Genomic DNA, 20,909 nt, shown 5'->3' with positions numbered 1-20,909 from the left:
ATGCATTTAGTTGAAGCCCCCTGTAGTCCTCTGTCTCCCACTCAGAGATGAATATGACGTTGATTTGGTGTTTGTCATTTCTACATTTGTCTTTAGATGTTATAGATTTGGCATATTATTTGGCATATTTTAAACTTTTATGAAAATGTCATCATAGTGTCCATACCCTTCTTCAGCTTGCTTTTTTACTTAATGTATTTGTGAGAGTCGTTCGTGTTGGGACTTGTAATTCTAATCCAGTTATTTCCACAACTGTTTGTTCTTTCACTGCATGAATATATCACAGTTTATCCATCCATTTGCCTAATGATGGGTGTTCAGTACCCCCTCTCTGCCCACTTTTTTTGCTGTTAGAAAACAGTGCTGCCTTAAGTACTCTTCTAAAGGTCTCCTGTGGACATGTGTGAGAAGCTTTTTGGGTATTTCTTAGCAGTGGAATTATTGGGTCATGAGGTTTGTGAATCTTCAGCTTTACTAGATATTGAAGATTACTTTCCAAAGTGGTGGTACTGATTCACATTCCCACCTGGTGTTCCCATTATCCCACATGTGTTCCTGTCCATACTCAGTCTGCCAATCTGATGGGATAAATTGGTATCTCTTGTGTTTTTATCTCTTGCAGCAAATTAGACTTATTTTATAATTTTCTTCCACTGGCCAGAACAGAGCCAATGTTAGGAAAAAAACTGTTAAAGTTTTTATTCTTTCTATAATATCCTTTTTAAAAAATATTTTATTTTTAAATTTTATTTATTTTTGGCTGCGTTGGGTCTTTGTTGCTGCGTGCGGGCTTTCTCTAGTTGCGGTGAGCAGGGGCTACTCTTCATTGCATTGTGCGGGCTTCTCATTGTGGTGGCTTCTCTTGTTGCGGAGCATGGGCTTCAGTAATTGTGGCACACGGGCTCAGTAGTTGTGGCTCGCGGGCTGTAGAGCGCAGGCTCAGTAGTTGTGGCGCACGGGCTTCGTTGCTCTGCGGCATGTGGGATCTTCCCGGACCAGGGCTCGAACCCGTGTCCCCTGCATTGGCAGGCAGATTCTTAACCCCTGTGCCACCAGGGAAGTCCTTCTACAATATCCTTTTGAGATTTTTCTAACACAACCATTTAGATATCTATTAAATCTATTAATAGATTAATCTATATCTATTAAAATGACTTAAAAGTTAGATTATGAAATAAATATTCTCTTCCCAATGATCAGAAGTGTACCCTATATAATTTGGTGTCAGAATCCCAGCTGACTGCACCTACCGACGGGGTCCAGGTGACTGCCACTTGGCTGGTCTCTGCTGTGTTCTGTTGGTTAGGAGCAAGTCCCAGGTCCCACCACACTCAGGGGAGGGGTTTACACAGGTATGAATTCCCAGAGGTGAGGAGCATGGGGGCCACTTATGCAGGAATCTGGCCTTCACAATAGGTACCATGTTTCAGTGTCATGGTTTAAATGTTCAGCACTGTTAGGGCAGTCAGAGACCTTCAGATTTCAGAAGACTGACTTACCCAAGTCCAGTTCTCATCAGAGGTGTCACGTCAGAGTATTAATTCATGATGAGAAGAGAAGCTGGCAGTTAGCCTGGGGCTCGAGTTTGCTGATTCCTGTGTTTTCTCCTTTTATGCACATCCACATGGGAAGCTAAACAATGTGCTTGGTGAGTGCAGGTTCAGGCAAGAGGAGTGAGAGGATCATCTTAGTGGCCAGTGTCATTGAGCCCGGACAGCTTCATGCATCCCTCTCCATAATAGGGTTCTTCCTGCTACCCCAGTTTCTTAGGTTCTTGGAAACACTGATCAATTTTGCCTCTCCATACTCTGCTTTTACTAGACATGCTGTGTGTCCCATCTCCCTTTCTGGTTGCCCGTTAATTCTCTAGTTGGAATATAATTCAATTGATTAAATTCAGCATTTTGAAATGACTTCATTGTAGTCATCTGTCCTTGAGATTCATTCATCCAGCAAACACTTATTGATCAGCTATGGGCCAGGTGCTTGGGATTGAGCTGTGGACAGTACAGCCCCTCATGGAGCTCACAGTATAGAGCCAAAGACTGACAGTGAGCCAGTAAGCACAGGTATGATGACTGTTTGCCTTGTTTCCGTTGGGAGTATTGGCAGTATCTTGGGTTGTTCTTACAGATCTGCTGATTTCATCCCTTCTTGATTCTTTAGGTTTCATTGTCAGTGTCTCACCTTAACTTCAGTTTTGAAAGTAGCTTGCAATCTGCCCCACTGACTTTTTATGCTACCTGTGTCATTTTGTAGAACAAAGGACAGAAAAGCAAAACAAGAGACCAAAAAGTTGAACTAAACCCGGATTATAAATAGTATTTCAGTGTAGATAGCCATCAGTCAGGGGCTGCCTAACGAGTATGATAGGTCCATTTAATGGAATATTATGCAGGCATTAAAAATTGTGATATGTATCTTTATATATTGACAGAAAGATGTTCAGGATATAGTGTCATTTAGGAAATGCAGGGTACACATAGTATAGAGTAGGATTTCATTTTTTTTCATAAAGGAAAATTATATGTATCCTGAAGAGAGATCTTAAAACAAGGTAAATTGATGTAAATATCAGCACTCTCTTTTTTTTTTTTTTAATTAATTATTTATTTATTTATTTATTTTTGGCTGTGTTGGGTCTTCGTTTCTGTGCGAGGGCTTTTCTCTAGTTGTGGCAAGCGGGGGCCACTCTTCATCACGGTGCGCGGGCCTCTCACTATCGCGGCCTCTCTTGTTGCGGAGCACAGGCTCCAGACGCGCAGGCTCAGTAGTTGTGGCTCACGGGCCCAGCCGCTCCGCGGCATGTGGGATCTTCCCAGACCAGGGCTCGAACCCGTGTCCCCTGCATTGGCAGGCAGACTCCCAACCACTGCGCCACCAGGGAAGCCCTATCAGCACTCTCTGAGTGGTGATTTTCAATTTATTCTTCATACCTTTATGTAGAGCCTAAATTTTTAAATTATATTACTTTATTAATCACAAAAAGCATTTTTCAGTTTAAGGAAAGGTGTTTTTTAAAATGTTCCAAATTTCTTCATACAAAGTATGTGTGTTGCAATTTGTGTGTGTGTGTGTGTGTGTGTGTGGCTTGTGCTGCGAGGCTTGTGGGGTCTTAGTTCCGTGACCAGGGATCAAACTCGGGCCCTCGGCAGTGAGAGTGCAGAGTCCTAACCAGTGGACCGCCAGGGTATTCCCGCAAATTGTTTTTTTCACGTATGTGCTCTGGTTTCAAAAACACAAGTGACAGTAGCATGGCTTCAGTCCAGCTGTAACCTCAGCACACATCGGTGCCGGAGGAACAGCTTTGGCCAAATGAAAGGGTGATAGCAAGTACCTAATGATTTCCCCACTAACCCACCCCAATAAACAATATAATAGGGCTTTAAACAAATGAATACTATATTTGCTGAACCTTTTATATAAAGTTTTACTTTAAAAAACAGATATATTTTTCTGTCAGGTGTGATGAAAGGACATTAAGCAGGGAAGAGAAAGGATCAGCCCTTTTTGGAAGCATATCCAGTGCCCCGAGGCCAGACTCTGTTCTGGACACCCCACCTCCTCTCTATGGGTGGTGCCTGCTGATGAAAAGCCCAGGGCCCTAGGCTCAGATCCCTGCTCTCTTCCTTCCTGTGACATCGGGCCAGTTGCTGAACATTTCTAGGTCTCTGTTTCCTCTGGTTAAATGGAGGTGATAAGATCAGACCCTTCACGAATGATTGTGAGGATGAATCCCGTTAATGCCCACAAACATGCTGCATGAGTGCCTGACATGGGGTCAACACTCCAAAGAGGCAGCAGCTATTAGTTCAGTGGTCCCCAACCCGACAAGCCCACTAGGATCATAGTTATCGGGGAAGCCAGGCTTGAAATAAGGACCTTCCTGACCCCACCACCCATGTCTTCCATGATGGAAAAGTATGTTGGACTGTAGCTGTGGAAAGGGAGAGAGCAAAGGAGGGAAAGGAGAGATGGTAGAGGGAAGGAAAATGGGCTGTGGAAAGAGAAAGTTAAGAAGAGGGAAAGAGCAAAGGAAGATGAATGGAGAGGGGTGAGTGGGAGGAAAAGAGAAAGAAAATCAAACGAGAGGAGGCAGTGAGAGGGGAGGGAGAAGAGCTGAATAGCAATGGAGAGAAAGGAGTAAAGAGGCTCTGAGGGGACCCTCAGCCCCTCCTCCCTCCCGGGCCCCATCCTGTCCCTCCCAGGAGGGATTCCTGGTCCAGCATCAGCCACTGCAACCCCTCCCCTATTCTGAGATGCTCTCGCCGCTGGCTGTTCACTGCCCTGGAGTTTCCCATCCCTGATCAGTCCTTGCTGCCCCAGGACAGAGTCCAAGCCTGAGCCTGGCCTCAGAGATCAGTTAAGGAGCACTCCCATCTGTCTTCCTAGACACGCCTTCCACTGTTCTCCGCCCTCTCTCCTTTCACTCTATTTTTAACTATAAGGAAATCAGCTTTTTTTTTCCCCACCACCACATTACAACCACTTAATTCATAAATTCTTTGCCTATTTTTTTAAATTCTGACACTCAGCAGAACACATCAGTGCTGTATCATAATCGTAAACTGAAAAACTAAATTTTAATGTTTCCGTAAATATTGTCATTTTAATTTGTTAAGTTCATGTATCATTTTACGTTAAAATGATATGTAGGTATTTCTACCCAGTGTCATCTTACTTACAAAAATAGAACAATTTATTGGGATTAATGTTTCCTTTTGTCATTAAAAACTATATATGTATCTGAGAATATCTCAGAATCCTTATCATCACAAATAAATGTTTTGGTTTAGATAATAGCATTTCCCTTTACTCTTCTTTTAACCTCCAAATTCTGTTGATCTATTGCATATTTTGGGCATTGTAATTTTACTTTCTCTTATTTCTTTCAATTCTTCTGTCTTTGCTTTACTTACCTGTCCCTTCCCCTGATTTCCCCAAGTTTTTAAACTCATAAACTGGAGATTGATATTATAACAGCCAAATATGGCACAATCAAAACAGTGTACGACCCAGACCTGCCTGATAGTGTTGCAGACCCACTTGTGGTGCTAGAGATGAGATTTATAAACGTGCAAGAGCTGATGACCTCAGGCAAGGGAGCCAGAATTAATGGGAAGATCTGAAAACAATTTTTGAGAAGTCACTTAATCCAGTGACATTTATTTTTAATCCTTATTCATTAGGAATATAGATCCCTTTGTTCTGGCAAAGAATCATGATACTAACCAACCAAGAGACCTAACAGATAAACACTTGCCCACCACGCTCATGAAAAGGGCACCAATTCTGAACAGACCTCAGTGTGTGTTGTGGACTCATGCCATGTGAATGGCATTTTCTCTGACAGAGAGTGCATAGTGCTTGGTTTGCTACAGGGAGGTGTGTTATTGAAAAGCAATCTCAGACAATGAGTGGTGGGTAGACTTTTTTTTCAGAAAGGGGATGTAGCTGGGCTTCTGTAGCTCAGGCAGGATAATTCCAGGTGGATGAAATGACTTTCAGAAAAAGGCATTGCAAAGGTCTCCATTCATTCCCAGGTATTATATTGAGTGGCTAATGTTTGGGATTCGGTCTCAGTAGAGAACTATGCTTTTAACTAAACCGTATTCTCTAGTGCCTTTATTGCTGCAATTTCTGATACTGGAACGCTAATCATGCTCTCACTGTGTGGATTCTTGTAGGTCAGCTCTGTGTCCGTTAAGATTTGAAACGTGCGCTGAAGGAGCATATAAGTTAGTAGGGAAGACAGACTATTAAACAGCTAAAAATAATAGGACATAGTAAGTAGTATAAAACACACAGAATAAAGAGCTAAAGGATACACACGAGGGAGCCATTTTATTGAATTGAAGGGCTGGTGGGGCCTTACAGGATTAGTACGAGTTTTCTCGGCAGGCAGAGATGGGAAGGGCATTTCTGATAGAGCACACAGGCAAAGGTATGATGGCAGCAACGTGCATGACGTGCTGAAGGACAGTGGTAGGTGGGGTGGCTATGGGGAAGGTTAGAGTTAACTAGGCTCTGGTACGGAGTGGCCAAGGATGAGGCTGAAGAAGGGGTTAGACTGGGGTGTGTTGAGAGTAAAGGAAGTAGAGGTAGTCCCAGAGTGTGGCAGAGAGAAAGTATGGCACAACCTCTCTGTTCTCTACTTTGGGAACTCCTACTCATTCTCATCAGTTCTTCCCTGAGCTAGTTGCTACCCAGGAAAAAAACAAAGCCCTCTCCCTTTTTCCTCCCCATGTTTTTTTTTTTTTTAATGTTAAAATTTTTTTTTTTACATTGAAGTATAATTGACATATAGCATTATATTAGTCTCAGGTATACAACATAACGGCTCTATATTTGTATATATTACAAAATGATCACCACAATAAGTCTGGTTGACATTGGTCAGCACACATAGTTACAAAATTTTTTGTGTGTATGATGAGAACTTTTAAGATTTACTTTCTTAGGATCTTTCAAATATGCAATACAGTATTAACTGTAGTCATCATGCTGACATTACATTCCTATGGCTTATTTATTTTATAGCTGCAAGCCTGTTCCTTTGACCCCCTTCACCCATTTTGCCTACTTCCCAGTGCGTGGCTCTGGCAACTATCATTCCGTTTTCTGTATCTATAAGTTTGGTGGGGTTTTTGTGTGTTTGTTTTGTTTTTTAAGATTTAAAGTAAGATCATACAGTTGCAAATGACAAGATTTTATTCTTTTTTCTGGCTGAATAGTATTCCACTGTGCATGCGTGTATGTGTATGTGTGTGCATGTGTGTGTATGTGTGTGTATATCTCACATTATCTATTCATCACACTTAGGTAGTGTCCATATCTTGGCTATTTTAAATAATGCTGCAGTGGACATAAGGGTGAATATAACTTTTTGAGTTAGTGTTTTCTCCCCATGTGTTTCTGTTCATATGATTAGTTAGCCAGTTATCCCAGTGTTTCCTGGTTGGTTGGGATGTCTACCTTTCTCTGTAGGCTGTGAAGCCCTTGAGGGAGGGGATTTTTATCTTACCTGTTTAGGTTGTCTACATAATAGATGCCAAATGTCTCTTAGGTTGGGTTATTCTATAGATTAATACTTCAGCTAAGTTATTTTACAACTTTAAAATTGTAAAGATTGTGTGATTCTAAATATTAACGTCTTTCACACTGGCTTAATTTTTGTAGTCTAAATGGCAAAAATTATTATCTTTAATATTGAAGAACTCCTTTGGCATTGTAGCTTGTTTGGCCTGAATCACTTTTTTTCTTAAATGCATTTTGTTTAAATTCAAAATTCTTTGTCTAGAAAAGTCAAATGTTCACATTTTGAAACTCTAAAAATAACATACTGGATAGATGATGCCAAAACAATGGTTTCAATCAGAAATGCTTTTTTAATCCAACATCTAAATGAGAACTAATTACTGAATCAGATTACAGTTACTAGGCATTGTTTTAAGGCAATTAACAACAGTATTGAGAAACCTAAGTAATGAAATTTTTTTTGAATTTTATTTTATTTATTTTTTATACAGCAGGTTCTTATTAGTTATCTATTTTATGCATATTAGTGTATATATGTCAATCCCAGTCTCCCAGTTCATCCCACCCCCCAATCCCCCTCTTTCCCCCCTTGGTGTCCGTACGTTTCTTCTCTACATCTGTGTCTCTATTTATGCCTTGCAAACTGATTCATCTGTACCATTTTTCTAGATTCCACATATATGCGTTAAATATACGGTATTTGTTTTTCTCTTTCTGACTTACTTCACTCTGTGTGACAGTCTCTTGGTCCATCCACGTCTCTACAAATGAACCAATTTCATTCCCTTTTATGGCTGAGTAATATTCCATTGTATATATGTACCACATCTTCTTTATCCATTCGTCTGTTGATGGGCATTTAGGTTGCTTCCATGTCCTGGCTATTGTAAATAGTGCTGCAGTGAATGTTGGAGTGCGTGTGTCTTTTTGAATTATGGTTTTCTCTGGGTATATGCCCAGTAGTGGGATTGCTGGGTCATATGGTAATTCTATTTTTAGTTTTTTAAGGAACCTCCATACTGTTCTCCATAGTGGCTGTATCAATTACATTCCCACCAACAATGCAAGAGGGTTCCCTTTTCTCCACACCCTCTCCAGCATTTGTTGTCTGTAGATTTTCTGATGATGCCCATTCTAACCAGTGTGAGGTGATATCTCATTGTAGTTTTGATTTGCATTTCTCTAATAATTAGTGATGTTGAGCAGCTTTTCATGTGCCTCTTGGCCATCTGTATGTCTTCCTTGGAGAAATGTCTATTTAGGTCTTCTGCCCATTTTTGGATTGGGGTGTTTGTTTTTTTAATATTGAGCTTCACGAGCTGTTTATATATTTTGGAGATAATCCTTTGTCCGTTGATTCGTTTGCAAATATTTTATCCCATTCTGAGGGTTGTCTTTTCCTTTTGTTTATGGTTTCCTTTGCTGTGCAAAAGCTTTTAAGTTTCATTAGGTCCCGTTTGTTTATTTTTGTTTTTATTTCCATTATTCTAGCAGGTGGGTCAAAAAAGATCTTGCTGTGATTTATGTCAAAGAGTGTTCTTCCTATGTTTTCCTCTGAGAATTTTATAGTGTCCTGTCTTACATTTAGATTTTAATCCATTTTGAGTTTATTTTTGTTATGGTGTTAGGGAGTGTTCTAATTTCATTCTTTTACATGTAGCTGTCCAGTTTTCCCAGCACCACTTATTGAAGAGACTGTCTTTTCTCCATTGTATATCCTTGCCTCCTTTGTCATAGATTAGTTCACCATAGGTGCATGGGTTTGTCTCTGGGCTTTCTATCCTGTTCCTGATCTATATTTCTGTTTTTGTGCCAGTACCATATTGTCTTGATTACTGTAGTTTTGTAGTATTGTCTGAAGTCAGGGAGTCTGATTCTTCCAACTCTGTTTTTTTCTCTCAAGATTGCTTTGGCTATTCGGGGTCTTTTGTGTCTCCATACAAAATTTATGATTTTTTGTTCTAGTTCTGTAAAAAATGCCATTGGTAATTTGATAGGGATTGCATTGAATCTGTAGATTGCTTTGGGTAGTATAGTCATTTTCACAATATTGATTCTTGCAATCCAAGAACATGGTATTTCTCTCCATCTGTTTTGTGTCATCTTTGATTTCTTTCATCAGTGTTTTATGGTTTTCTGAGTACAGGTCTTTTACCTCCTTAGTTATGTTTATTCCTAGGTATTTTATTCTTTTTGTTGCAGTGGTGAATGGGATTGTTTCCTTAGTTTCTCTTTCTGATCTTTCATTGTTAGTGTATAGGGATGCAAGAGATTTCTGTGCATTAATTTTGTATCCTGCAAATTTACCAAATTCATTGATTAGCTCTAGTAGTTTTCTGGTGGCATCTTTAGGATTCTCTGTGTATAGTATCATGTCATCTGCAAACAGTGACAGTTTTACTTCTTCTTTTCCAATTTGTATTCCTTTTATTTCTTTTTCTTCTCTGATTACTGTGGCTAGGACTTCCAAAACTATGTTGAATAATAGTGGGGAGAGTGGACATCCTTGTCCTGTTTCTGATCTTAGAGGAAATACTTGCAGTTTTTCACCATTGAGAATGATGTTTCCTGTGGGTTTGTCATCTGTGGGCTTTATTATGTTGAGGTAGGTTCCCTCAATGCCCACTTTCTGGAGAGTTTTTATCATAAATGGGTGTTGAATTTTGTCAAAAGTTTTTCTGCATCTATTGAGATGACCATATGGTTTTTATCCTTTAGTTTGTTAATATGGTGTATCACATTGATTGATTTGCATATATTGAAGGATCCTTGCATCCCTGGGATAAATCCCACTTGATCATGGTGTATGATCCTTTTAATGTGTTGTTGGATTCTGTTTGCTAGTATTTTGTTGAGGATTTTTGCGTCTGTATTCCTCGGTGATACTGGTCTGTAATTTTCTTTTTTTGTACTACCTTTGTCTGGTTTTGGTATCTGGGTGATGGTGGCCTTGAGAATGAGTTTGGGATTGTTCCTTCCTCTGCAGTTTTTGGGAAGAGTTTGAGAAGGATGGGTGTTAGCGCTTCTCTAAATGTTTGATAGAATTCACCTGTGAAGCTGTCTGGTCCTGGACTTCTGTTTGTTGGACGATTTTTAATCACAATTTCAATTTCATTGTTTGTGATTTGTCTGTTCATATTTTCTATTTCTTCCTGGTTCAGCCTTGGAAGGTTATACCTTTCTAAGAATTTGTCCATTTTTTCCAGGTTGTCCATTTTATTGGCATAGAATTGCTTGTAGTAGTCTCTTTTGATGCTTTGTATTTCTGCGGTGTCCGTTGTAACTTCTCTTTTTTCATTTCTAATTTTATTGATTTGAGTCCTCTCCCTCTTTTTCTTGATGAGTCTGACTAAAGGTTTATCAATTTTGTTTATCTTCTCAAAGAACCAGCTTTTAGTTTTACTGATCTTTGCTATTGTTTTCTTTGTTTCTATTTCATTTATTTCTGCTCTGATCTTTATGATTTCTTTCCTTCTACTAACTTTGGGTTTTGTTTGTTCTTCTTTCTCTAGTTCCTTTAGGTGTAAGGTTAGATTGTTTATTTGAGATTTTTCTTGTTTCTTGAGGTAGGATTGTATTGCTACAAACTTCCCTCTTAGAACTGCTTTTGCTGAATCCCATCAGTTTTGGATCATCGTGTTTTCATTGTCATCTGTCTCTAGGTATTTTTTGATTTCCTCTTTGATTTCTTCAGTGATCTCTTGGTTATTTAGTAACATATTGTTTAGCCTCCATGTGTTTGTGTTTTTTACATTTTTTCCCTGTAATTTATTTCTAATCTCATTGCATTGTGGTCAGAAAAGATATGATTGATATGATTTCAATCAAATCAAGGAAGTCATTGATATGATTTCAATTTTCTTAAATTTACCAAGGCTTGATTTGTGACCCAAGATGTGATCTGTCCTGGAGAATGTTCTGTGTGCACTTGAGAAGAAAGTGTAATCTGCTGTTTTTGGATGGAATGTCCTATAAATGTCAATTAAATGTATCTGGTCTACTATGTCATTTACAGCTTGTGTTTCCTTATTAATTTTCTGTTTGGATGATCTGTCCATTGGTGTAAGTGAGGTGTTAACATTCCCCACTATTATTGTGTTACTGTCAATTTCTTCTTTTATAGCTGTTAGCATTTGCCTTATGTATTGAGGTGCTCCTATGTTGGGTGCATATATATTTATAATTGTTATATTTTCTTCTTGGATTGATCCCTTGATCATTATGTAGTGTCCTTCTTTGTTTCTTGTAACATTCTTTATTTTAAAGTCTATTTTATCTGATATGAGTATTGCTACTCCAGCTTTCTTTTGATTTCCATTTGCATGGAATATCTTTTTCCATACCCTCACTTTCAATCTGTATGTGTCCCTAGGTCTGAAGTGGGTCTCTTGTAGACAGCATATATATGGGTCTTGTTTTTGTATCGATTGAGCAAGCCTGTGTCTTTTAGTTGGAGCATTTAATCCATTCACATTTAAGGTAATTATCAATATGTATGTTCCTATTACCATTTTCTTAATTGTTTTGGGTTTGTTTTTGTAGGTCCGTTTCTTCTCTTATGTTTCCCACTTAGAGAAGTTCATTTAGCATTTGTTGTAGAGCTGGTTTGGTGGTGCTGAATTCTCTTAGCTTTTGCTTGTCTGTAAAGCTTTTGATTTCTCTGCTGAATCTGAATGACATCCTTGCTGGTTAGAGTAATCTTGGTTATATGTTCTTCCCTTTCATCACTTTAAGTATATAGTGCCACTCCCTTCTGACTTATAGAGTTTCTGCTGAGAAATCAGCTGTTAACCTTATTGGAGTTCCCTTGTATGTTATTTGTCATTTTTCCCTTGTTGCTTTTAATAATTTTTCTTTGTCTTTAGTTTTTGTCAATTGATTACTATGTGTCTCGGCTTGTTTCTCCTTGGGTTTATCCTGCCTGGGACTCTCTGTGCTTCCTGGACTTGGGTGGCTATTTCCTTTCCCAAGTTAGGGAAGTATTCGACTATAATCTCTTCAAATATTTTCTCGGGTCCTTTCTCTCTCTCTTCTCCTTCTGGCACCCCTATAATGCGAATGTTGGTGTCTTCATTTCTTTTCATTCTTTTTTCTTATTCTGTTCTGCGGCAATGAATTCTGTCATTCTGTCTTCCAGGTCACTTATCTGTTCTTCTGCCTCAGTTATTCTGCTGTTGATTCCTTCTACTGTGTTTTTCATTTGTTATTGTATTGTTCATCTCTGTTTGTTTGTTCTTTAATTCTTCTCGGTCTTTGTTAAACATTTCTTGCATCTTCTCGATCTTTGCCTCCATTCTTTTTCCGAGGTCCTGGATCATCTTCACTGTCATTATTCTGAATTCTTTTTCTGGAAGGTCGCCTATCTCCACTTCATTTAGCTGTTTTTCTGGGGTTTTATCTTGCTCCTTCATCTGGTACATAGTCCTCTGCCTTTTCATTTTGTCTATTGTTCTGTGAATGTGGTTTTCTTTCCACAGGCTGCAGGACTGTAGTTCTTCTTGCTTCTGCTGTCTGCCCTCTGGTGGATGAGGCTATCTAAGAGGCCTGTGCAAGCTTCCTGATGGGAGGGACTGGTGGTGGGTAGAGCTGGGTGTTGCTCTGATGGGCAGAGCTCAGTAAAACTTTAATCCACTTGTCTGCTGTTGGGTGGGGCTGAGTTCCCTCCCTGTTGGTTGTTTGGCCTGAGGCGACCCAGCACTGGAGCCTGCAGGCTCTTTGGTGGGGCTAATGGCGGACTCCAGGAGGGCTCACGCCAAGGAGTACTTCCCAGAACTTCTGCTGCCAGTGTCCTTGTCCCCGCGGTGAGCCACAGCCGCCCCCCCGCCTCTGCAGGAGACCCTCCAACACTAGCAGGTAGGTCTGGTTCAGTCTCCTATGGGGTCACTGCTCCTTCCCCCTGGGTCCTGTTGCGCACACTACTTCGTGTGTGACCTTCAAGAGTGGAGTGTGTTTCCCCCTGTCTTGTCGAAGCCCTGCAATCAAATCCCAGTAGCCTTCAAAGTCTGATTCTCTGTTAATTCCTCCTCCCGTTGCTGGACCCCCAGTTTGGGAAGCCTGACGTGGTGCTCAGAACCGTCACTCCAGTCGGTGGACTTCTGTGGTATAATTGTTCTCCAGTTTGTGAGTCACCCACCCAGTGGTTATGGGATTTGATTTTATTGTGATTGTGCCCCTCCTACTGTCTCACTGCGGCTTCTTCTTTGTCTTTGGATGTGGGGTATCTTTTTTGGTGAGTTCCAGTGTCTTCCTGTCGATGATTGTTCAGCAGTTAGTTGTGATTCCAGTGCTCTTGCAAGAGGGAGTGAGAGCACGTCCTTCTACCCCGCCATCTTGAACCAATCTCCAGTAATGAGATATTTTTAAAACCATCCAATTTTGTTCAGATTTCTAATGCATTGTAATGATCAACTCTTCCTTATATATGCCTGGTGTAATATGAATGATTATATCTTATAATCCAGTTTCAAGGTTTTATTTTTTTATTTTTTATATGTCTGTATTGGAGTATAATTGCTTTCAGTTTTAAGGTTTTAATGAAGAGTATCATTCTCATTCTCTTAGTGGATAGATAAGTTCCCCCAAATCAGATCCCATTGATCATGCATTGTTTTATTAAGATTAATTTTTAAATAATGCTCGTAATTTGCTACGGAATTTACTAAATTTGCTGAGATCAAATTTCCTAACGTAGTTTCCTGTACATTCCTGTGGAGAAGTACAGGACTGACTAAGCCTATTGAAGAAACTATGTTGTTTCTTTAAAAGTGGTTTCTCAAGCTTGAGATGCAGATATGGGGTGAGAAAACTTAAGGAAACTCCATTTGACAATCCTTGTTGATCTATCTAGCAGAAGCATTTTGGTGTTTGATTCTTTTCTCCTTATTTAAAGACATCTTCTGTTTCTATTGTATATAAGATATAAGGTATTTAATAATATAATTGATCAGCATGGCAGCATAATTTTTGATTCCCTTAGTAAATTAATAATAAGCTTTAGAGGTCATTTAAGTTCTAGATATAAACCGTTAAATAATTTAATGCTTATTTTTTCAACAGATGTGAATTATTAAAAAGAAAATGGCCCAACGGAGCACTGTATTTCCTTCTCTTGTCACCGAGGAAAGGTATAATATATGGAAAATATGCATCTAAGGTATACTTTTTCTTTCCACCAATTCCATGAGGGCTGCTAGTGGGTGTGATCATTATAAAAGAATCCTTGTAGCTGTTACATTATCCAACAGTGACTTTTTTCGAGGGCAAGAATAGTACTGTTGTGTCCCCTCTCTGGCTTCTGACTTGTAGGATACTGTGGACTATTCAGTGACCCTGACAGGTGGAGATTTCACAGTAGCCCTTCAGTACAGTTGCACTTCTGGTCAACAGTGAAATGTACTTCTGGAGGTTTGGGGGCTGATACCCCTGCTAACCCTTTTATTTATTTATTTTAAAAATTATTTATTTGTTTGGTTGCGCTGGGTCTTAGTTGTGGCAGGTGGGCTCCTTAGTTGCGGCACGCAAACTTAGTTGCAGCATGCATGTGGGATTGAGTTCCCTGACCAGGGATTGAACTTTGGCCCCCTGCATTGGAGCGCAGGGTCTTAACCACTGCACCACCAGGGAAGTCCCCCTGCTATCCCTTTTATTTATTTTTTAAAATAAATTTATTTATTTATTTATTTTTGGCTGTGTTGGGTCTTTGTTGCTGCGCACGGGCTTCCTCTAGTTGCGGCGAGCGGGGGCTACTCTTCGTTGCAGTGCGTGGGCTTCTCATTGCGGTGGCTTCTCTTGTTGTGGAGCACGGGCTCTAGGCGCACGGCCTTCAGTAGCTGTGGCACACAAGCTCAGTAGTTGTGGCTCGTGGGCTTTAGAGCGCAGGCTCAGCAGTTGTGGGACACGGGCTTAGTTGCTCCGTGGCATGTGGGATCTTCCCGGACCAGGGCTCAAACCCGTGTCCCCTGCATTGGCAGGTGGATTCTTAACCACTGCACCACCAGGGAAGTCCCTGCTAACCCTTTTAAATAGAAGTGGGGTGTCCATAGGCCAAAATTGGCTCATAGAAGTACATTGTTTGGCCTGGATCCTCTTAAATACTTTTTTAATGAATTGTTAACATTTTAAAAAATCAGGTGACTTCACATACAAGCCTACATTTCCTGCCTCTTCTTGAAATATCACATGATCTGGAAAAATGGATCTGCATTCCCAGATGGTCACTCATGGGTGGAGCAGAATTGTGGCTCCCTTTAGTTGAGGAATGCCCTGTCAGTTCTCCAAAGTCCCCACCACTCCCTAGTGTTTTCTCTGTGGTGTGCTTCACTCATTTATGTCCCCTGCCTGACCCTTGTAGGCATTTGAGTTTGTAGCCACTGCTTTAGAGGGAGGGAGGAGAAGGGCAGGTCTGGCAATTTTGTTAATAAGCTTTGATCCTCCAGCCTCTTGCTTTGGGAGGTCATGGAGCCTGCTACCTGCACACTTAACTCTCTGGGGACCATTGTTTAAAGTTGCTGCCTGGCTCACCAAGAAAACTCTTTGGGGGTAGAAACCCTGCCTCAAATCCCATTTAGCTTGTAGGGATAGATAATTTGCCTCTCCTTTTCTGGGAAGTCTTGAATCTGGCTTTAAAAATGACTTTTTCCCAATTGACAACCCTAGTAACGTGGGGCTCCCTTCCGTAGGCGAGTTAGAACGATGCCCCGACACAGCCAGTCCCTGACCATGGCACCCTACTCATCTGTAAGCCTAGTGGAGCAACTAGAAGACAGGATCCTCTGCCACGAGAAAACCACGGCCGCCCTCGTGGAGCATGCCTTCAGGATCAAAGACGACATCGTCAACAGCTTGCAGAAAATGCAAAACAAAGGGGGAGGCGACCGCTTGGCCAGGCTTTTCTTGGAGGAGCACATCAGAAACATAACTGCCATAGTGAAGCAACTGAATCGGGATATCGAGGTAAGGCGTGTGGAAGTCAGGTGGGCTGCATTCCTTTCCACAGACCTGTTCCATGTCTAATGCCTCCCTCCCAAGCAGTACTGTGTTCAGACCAAAGCTGTCTGTCTTGTCTAGTCTTAAGGATTGCCAAGGAAACAGCTTGAACAAATATATTAAATGTATTCCAGTATTTGATAGCAGTTACTGTCAGTGTTATTTGTGTTTAATCTCAGTGTACCTTGCTGATCACTAAATCACTTTTGTTTTGTTTGGCTCTCAAGGGAAAGAGAGGAGAACTAGTCAAATAGTTTCCCTGTAATACCCTTCATGTAGCTGAAGACAGCTATTAAATCAATTACTAGGTCGGCCTTTGCTGCTTCCGATTAAATGTTTCTAGGTCATAATGATTATATATAATACAGTTTATTACTCAGACAATCTAGGGATGTGAATTGCTTCTCAGACTCCCTTTTACTGCTTTATTTTTCTCTAAAATGAACTCAATAAAAAGCCAATATTGTCTATTTTTAGAGTTTGTAAATGTACTGCTTTTTATTGAGCAGTCACAGGGACCACAGAATTTAATTCAGGAAGCTTAAGATCATTTAGGGCCTGGGCTAACGTCACTGAATAATGTCAGTATCCTACATGTGTAGTTTGAAAATGTATGAATAAAAGATATATGGCTAGATTAAGGAAAATCTTTATTTCACATCACGGAGATTGTATTTTTTTTTTTTTTTTGGCTGTGCCACGCAGCTTGTGAGACTTTAGTTCCCCATCCAGGGACTGAACCCGCTCCCTCAGCAGTGAAAGCATGGAGTCCTAACCACTGGACCACCAGGGAATTCCCTGGATATTGTATTTTAGTTATGCTTCCTGAAATCAAGACTCATTTTTTTTTCAATGTCAGATTTGTATTTATTTATTTTAACAGCTTTATTGAGGTATAACTTAAAAGCCACAAAAATCCACCCATTGTAAGTGTACAATTCAGTGATTTGTAGCAAATTAATAGAATTGTGCAACCATCAACACAGTTCAGTTGTAAAACCTTTCAATCACTCCACAAATTTATATAAGCCTGTTTGCCGATAATCCCTCCTTCCACCCCAGACCCAGGCGACCACTAATCTGCTTTCTGTCTCTGTAAATAATTTGTCTTTTCTGAACATTTTGTATAAATGGAATCTTACAACCTGAAGTCTTTTGCATCTGGCTTCTTTCACTTAGCATAATCTTTTTGAGGTAAAGCCATGTTCTGGCATGTATCAATATTTCATTTATATTTATGTCCCAGTAGTATCCTATTGTATGGATATGCAGCATTCCTTTTATCCATTTATTAGTTGATGGACATTTGGGTTGTTTCCAGTTTTTAGCTATTGTGAATAAAGCTGCTGTGAACATGTATACACGTCTTTGTGTGGAGATATATTTTCATTTCTCTTGGGTAAATTGCTAGGCGTGGACTTGCTGAGTCTTGCAGTAAGCTTATGCTTAACTTTTTAAAACATAGCCAAACAATTTTCCAAAGTGGCTATACCATTTTACAATTCTACCAGCAATGTGGGAGGGTTCCAGTTTCTCCACATCCTCACCAACACTTGCTATTATCTGTCTTTTTGATTATAGTCATTTTAGTGGATGTGTAGTGGTATTTCATTGCACTATTAATTTGCATTTCCCTAATGACTAATGATGTTGAGCACTTTTTCATGTCCTTATCAGTCATTTGTGTGTCTTCTTTGGTGAAGTGTCTACTCGAGTCTTCTGCCCATTTTTTTTTTTTTTTTTTTTTTTCCAGACGTTTCCCTCCCAGCCCTGCCTCCACAGGCTCTTTTAGCTACTGCCGCTCCCTCCAGGAAACACACAGCCCAGCCCTCACAACCCTGTGCTCCCCAAACAGACCATCTCGACTTCCCTCCCCAGGCTCTCTGAGCCTGAGTGCCTCCCGGTTAGTCGTCCCCCGCCCCACCGCCACAAGTCTTGGGAAATTCTGCCCATTTTTAAAAATTATTTTTTTATTGTGTGTAAGATATTTATCACTTTAACCATTTTAAAGTGTGCAGTTCATTGACATTAATTACATTCACAGTGTTGTATGCAACCATCACCACTGTCGGTTTTCAAAACTTTTTGATTATCCCAAACAGAAACTCTGTTCCCACTAAACAGTAATTCTCCATTCCACTCTCACCTCAGCCCCAGGTGACCTCTGTTCTACTTTCTGTCTCTATGAATTTCCCTATTCTAGGTATATCACATAAGTGCAATCACACAGTATTTGTCCTTTTGTGTCTGGGTCATTTCACTTAACGTAATGTTTTCAAGATTTATCCATGTTGTAGCATGTGTCAGAATCCATTTTTTTAAATATTTATTTATTTATTTATTTTTTATAAATTTAGTTATTTAGTTTTGGCTGCGTTGGGTCTTCGTTGCTGGGCGCGGGCTTTCTCTAGTTGCGGCGAACAGGGGCTACTCTTCGTTGCGGTGCGCGGGCTTCTCATTGCGGTGGCTTCTCTTGTTGCAGAGCATGAACTCTAGGTGCACGGGCTTCAGTAGTTGTGGCTCACGGGCTCTAGAGCGCAGGCTCAGTAGTTGTGGCGCATGGGCTTAGTTGCTTCGCGGCATGTGGGATCTTCCCAGACCAGGGCTCGAACCCGTGTCCCCTGCATTAGTAGGCGGGTTCTTAACCACTGTGCCACCAGGAAAGTCCCAGAATCCATTTTTAAATTAGGTTATTTGTCTTGTTATTGAGTTGTAAATTTTCTTTATATAGTCTAAATACAGGTCCCTTATCAGATATGTGATTTGCAAAATATTTTCTCCCATTCTATGGCTTGTATTTTCATTCTTCCAGTGGTGTCTTTTGAAGCACAAATTTTACAAATTTTAATGAAGTCCAGCTTATCAGGGTTTTTTATGGTTTATATTTTTGGTGTTGTGTCTTAAGAACTGTTTGCTTAACCCAAGGTCACAAGGCTTTTCTGCTCTGTTTACTTCAAAAGTTAATTTTAGTTTTTACCTTTAGGTCTATGATCCATTTTGAGTAATTTTCATGTATGAAGTAAGATTAAAGATCTAAGTTAGATTTTCCTTGAATATCATATTAAAAAAATTTATCATTTTCCCATTTGTCCCTTTGTTAAAAAAGAATGTATCATAAAATTTAAGGGTTAATTTCTGATTCCTTTGATCTTTATGGCTTTCCTATGCTAATACCACATTGCCCTAATTTCTAGCTTTAGAGAAATCATGATTTCAGATCATTTTGAAATCATGTAGTGTAAGTCCTCCAACTTTGCTCTTTTTTTCAAAATTGTTTCAGCTATTCTAGGTCCTTTGCATTTTCATATAGATTTTAGGATTATCTTGTCAGTTTCTATAAAAAGCCTGCTGAGATTTTGACGGAGACTGCTTTGAATGAGATCAATTTGGGGAGAATTTCTATCTTAATATTGAGTCTTCGATTGTTTCAAAGAATCAATTCTTGGTTTTATTATCTTTTCCTATTTGCTTTTTTGTTTTATATTTCATTGCTTTCAACTCTATATTGTTTCCTTTTTCTCTGCTTGCTTTAGTTTGTTTTTCTTTTTCTAGTTTCTTAACGTGGAAACTTAGGGAATTGGTTTGAGATCTTTCTTCTTTTCTGATAATGGTGTTTAAAGCCATAATGTGTCCTCTAAGCACTGCTTTGGCTGCTTCCATGAGTTTTGGTATGTTGTGTTTTTGTTTTCATTCAGTTCAAAATATTATAAAGTTTCCCTTGTGATTTCTTTTTTTGGCGCATGTGTTACTTAGAAGTATGTTATTTAATTTCCGAATGTTTGGGGTTTCCCCAAATTTATTTCTGTTGTGAATCTCTAATTTAATTTCACATGGGCAGAGAACATACTTTGTATATTTTTAATCTCTTTAAATTTATCGAGACTCTTTTTCAGATATTGAAATGTCCAGTTTTTATTGTTGAATTGTCTATTGCTCCTTTCAGTTCTGTCAGTTTTACTTCATGTATTTTGGGGCTTTGTTGTTACGTGTGTATACGTTTATAATGTGTATATTTTCCTGAGGTAGTGATTCTTCTGTCATTATAAGATATCTCTCTTTATCTCTAGTAGTATTTCTTGTCTTAAAGTCTATTTTGTCTGATACTAATATAGCTATTCTGGCTCTTTTATGGCTACTGTTTGCATAGTTGATTTCCTTTTTTGATGATTCTCACTCAGCTTATACCTAAGTGAGGTCCTAGTGTACCACATGATTAACAATTTTCGCTGTTCTTTCAGATTACTGCATACACTTTACTAAGGACAGAGATTTACTCAGAGTTGTACTCTAATTGAAGTACATTTGTCTTCAGGGTTCTAAAATTTATGGTTTATCCTTCTTTTGATGTTTAAAGAAAAGGACCATGTGTTTGTTATAAGGGGATGTCGTGGATCTTTGTTGCTTTGGTGGCTGATGGCATCCATTCCAATTTCTTTGGGTCATAGCAATTTTATTTCCCTTTGGAGCTTGAAATCTGTGCAGAGTGTTCCAATGACAGGAGTGCCATCCCTGCAGCTGTACCTGTAGGATTCTGGGCAGTGGTTCCTGCTGCCTGGACCCTAGGAAATACCTTTTCTTTTCTTTTTTTTTTTTTTTGATGTGGACCAATTTCAAAGTCTTTATTGAATTTGTTACAATATTGCTTCTATTTTACGTTTTGGTTTTTTTGGCCATGAGGCATGTGGGATCTTAGCTCCCCAACCAGGGATCAAAACCATACCCCCTGCATTGGAAGGCGAAGTCTTAACCACTGGACCGCCAGGGAAGTCCCAGAAATACCTTTCGTGTCTTTTTCTCAGTCTGGATCCCCAGCTACCCTGTTGATTGTGTGCACTTCTCCCCTATATCCTTCCAATAAATTCCAGATTTTCCAACTAAGTTAGCCA

The 20,909-nt window shown here is 39.7% G+C and overlaps 1 protein-coding gene across 9 annotated transcripts in view; it reads left to right on the top strand.

The window, feature by feature from the left end:
* The window catches only part of FAM81A (family with sequence similarity 81 member A), a 122,863-nt gene that overhangs the window by 56,704 nt on the left and 45,250 nt on the right, over nt 1-20,909 (top strand). For 4 of the 9 annotated variants that reach the window (XM_061180253.1, XM_061180257.1, XM_061180250.1 and 1 more), the window contains exons 2-3: nt 14,095-14,162; nt 15,717-15,990. In XM_061180253.1, coding sequence (XP_061036236.1) covers nt 14,116-14,162; nt 15,717-15,990 — 321 coding nt within the window. In that variant the 5' untranslated portion in view covers nt 14,095-14,115. Of the gene's footprint in view, nt 1-12,695; nt 12,892-13,110; nt 13,159-14,094; nt 14,192-15,716; nt 15,991-20,909 lie in introns of those variants that run through there. The other 5 variants (XM_061180259.1, XM_061180258.1, XM_061180255.1 and 2 more) reach the window with 4 other exon arrangements.

The sequence above is a fragment of the Eubalaena glacialis genome, chromosome 2 (assembly GCF_028564815.1).
Source record: "Eubalaena glacialis isolate mEubGla1 chromosome 2, mEubGla1.1.hap2.+ XY, whole genome shotgun sequence".
In the NCBI taxonomy this organism is placed as follows: Eukaryota; Metazoa; Chordata; class Mammalia; order Artiodactyla; family Balaenidae; genus Eubalaena; species Eubalaena glacialis.
The sequence above is the reverse complement of the archived record's forward strand: the minus strand, read 5'-3'. Positions and strand labels throughout refer to the sequence as shown.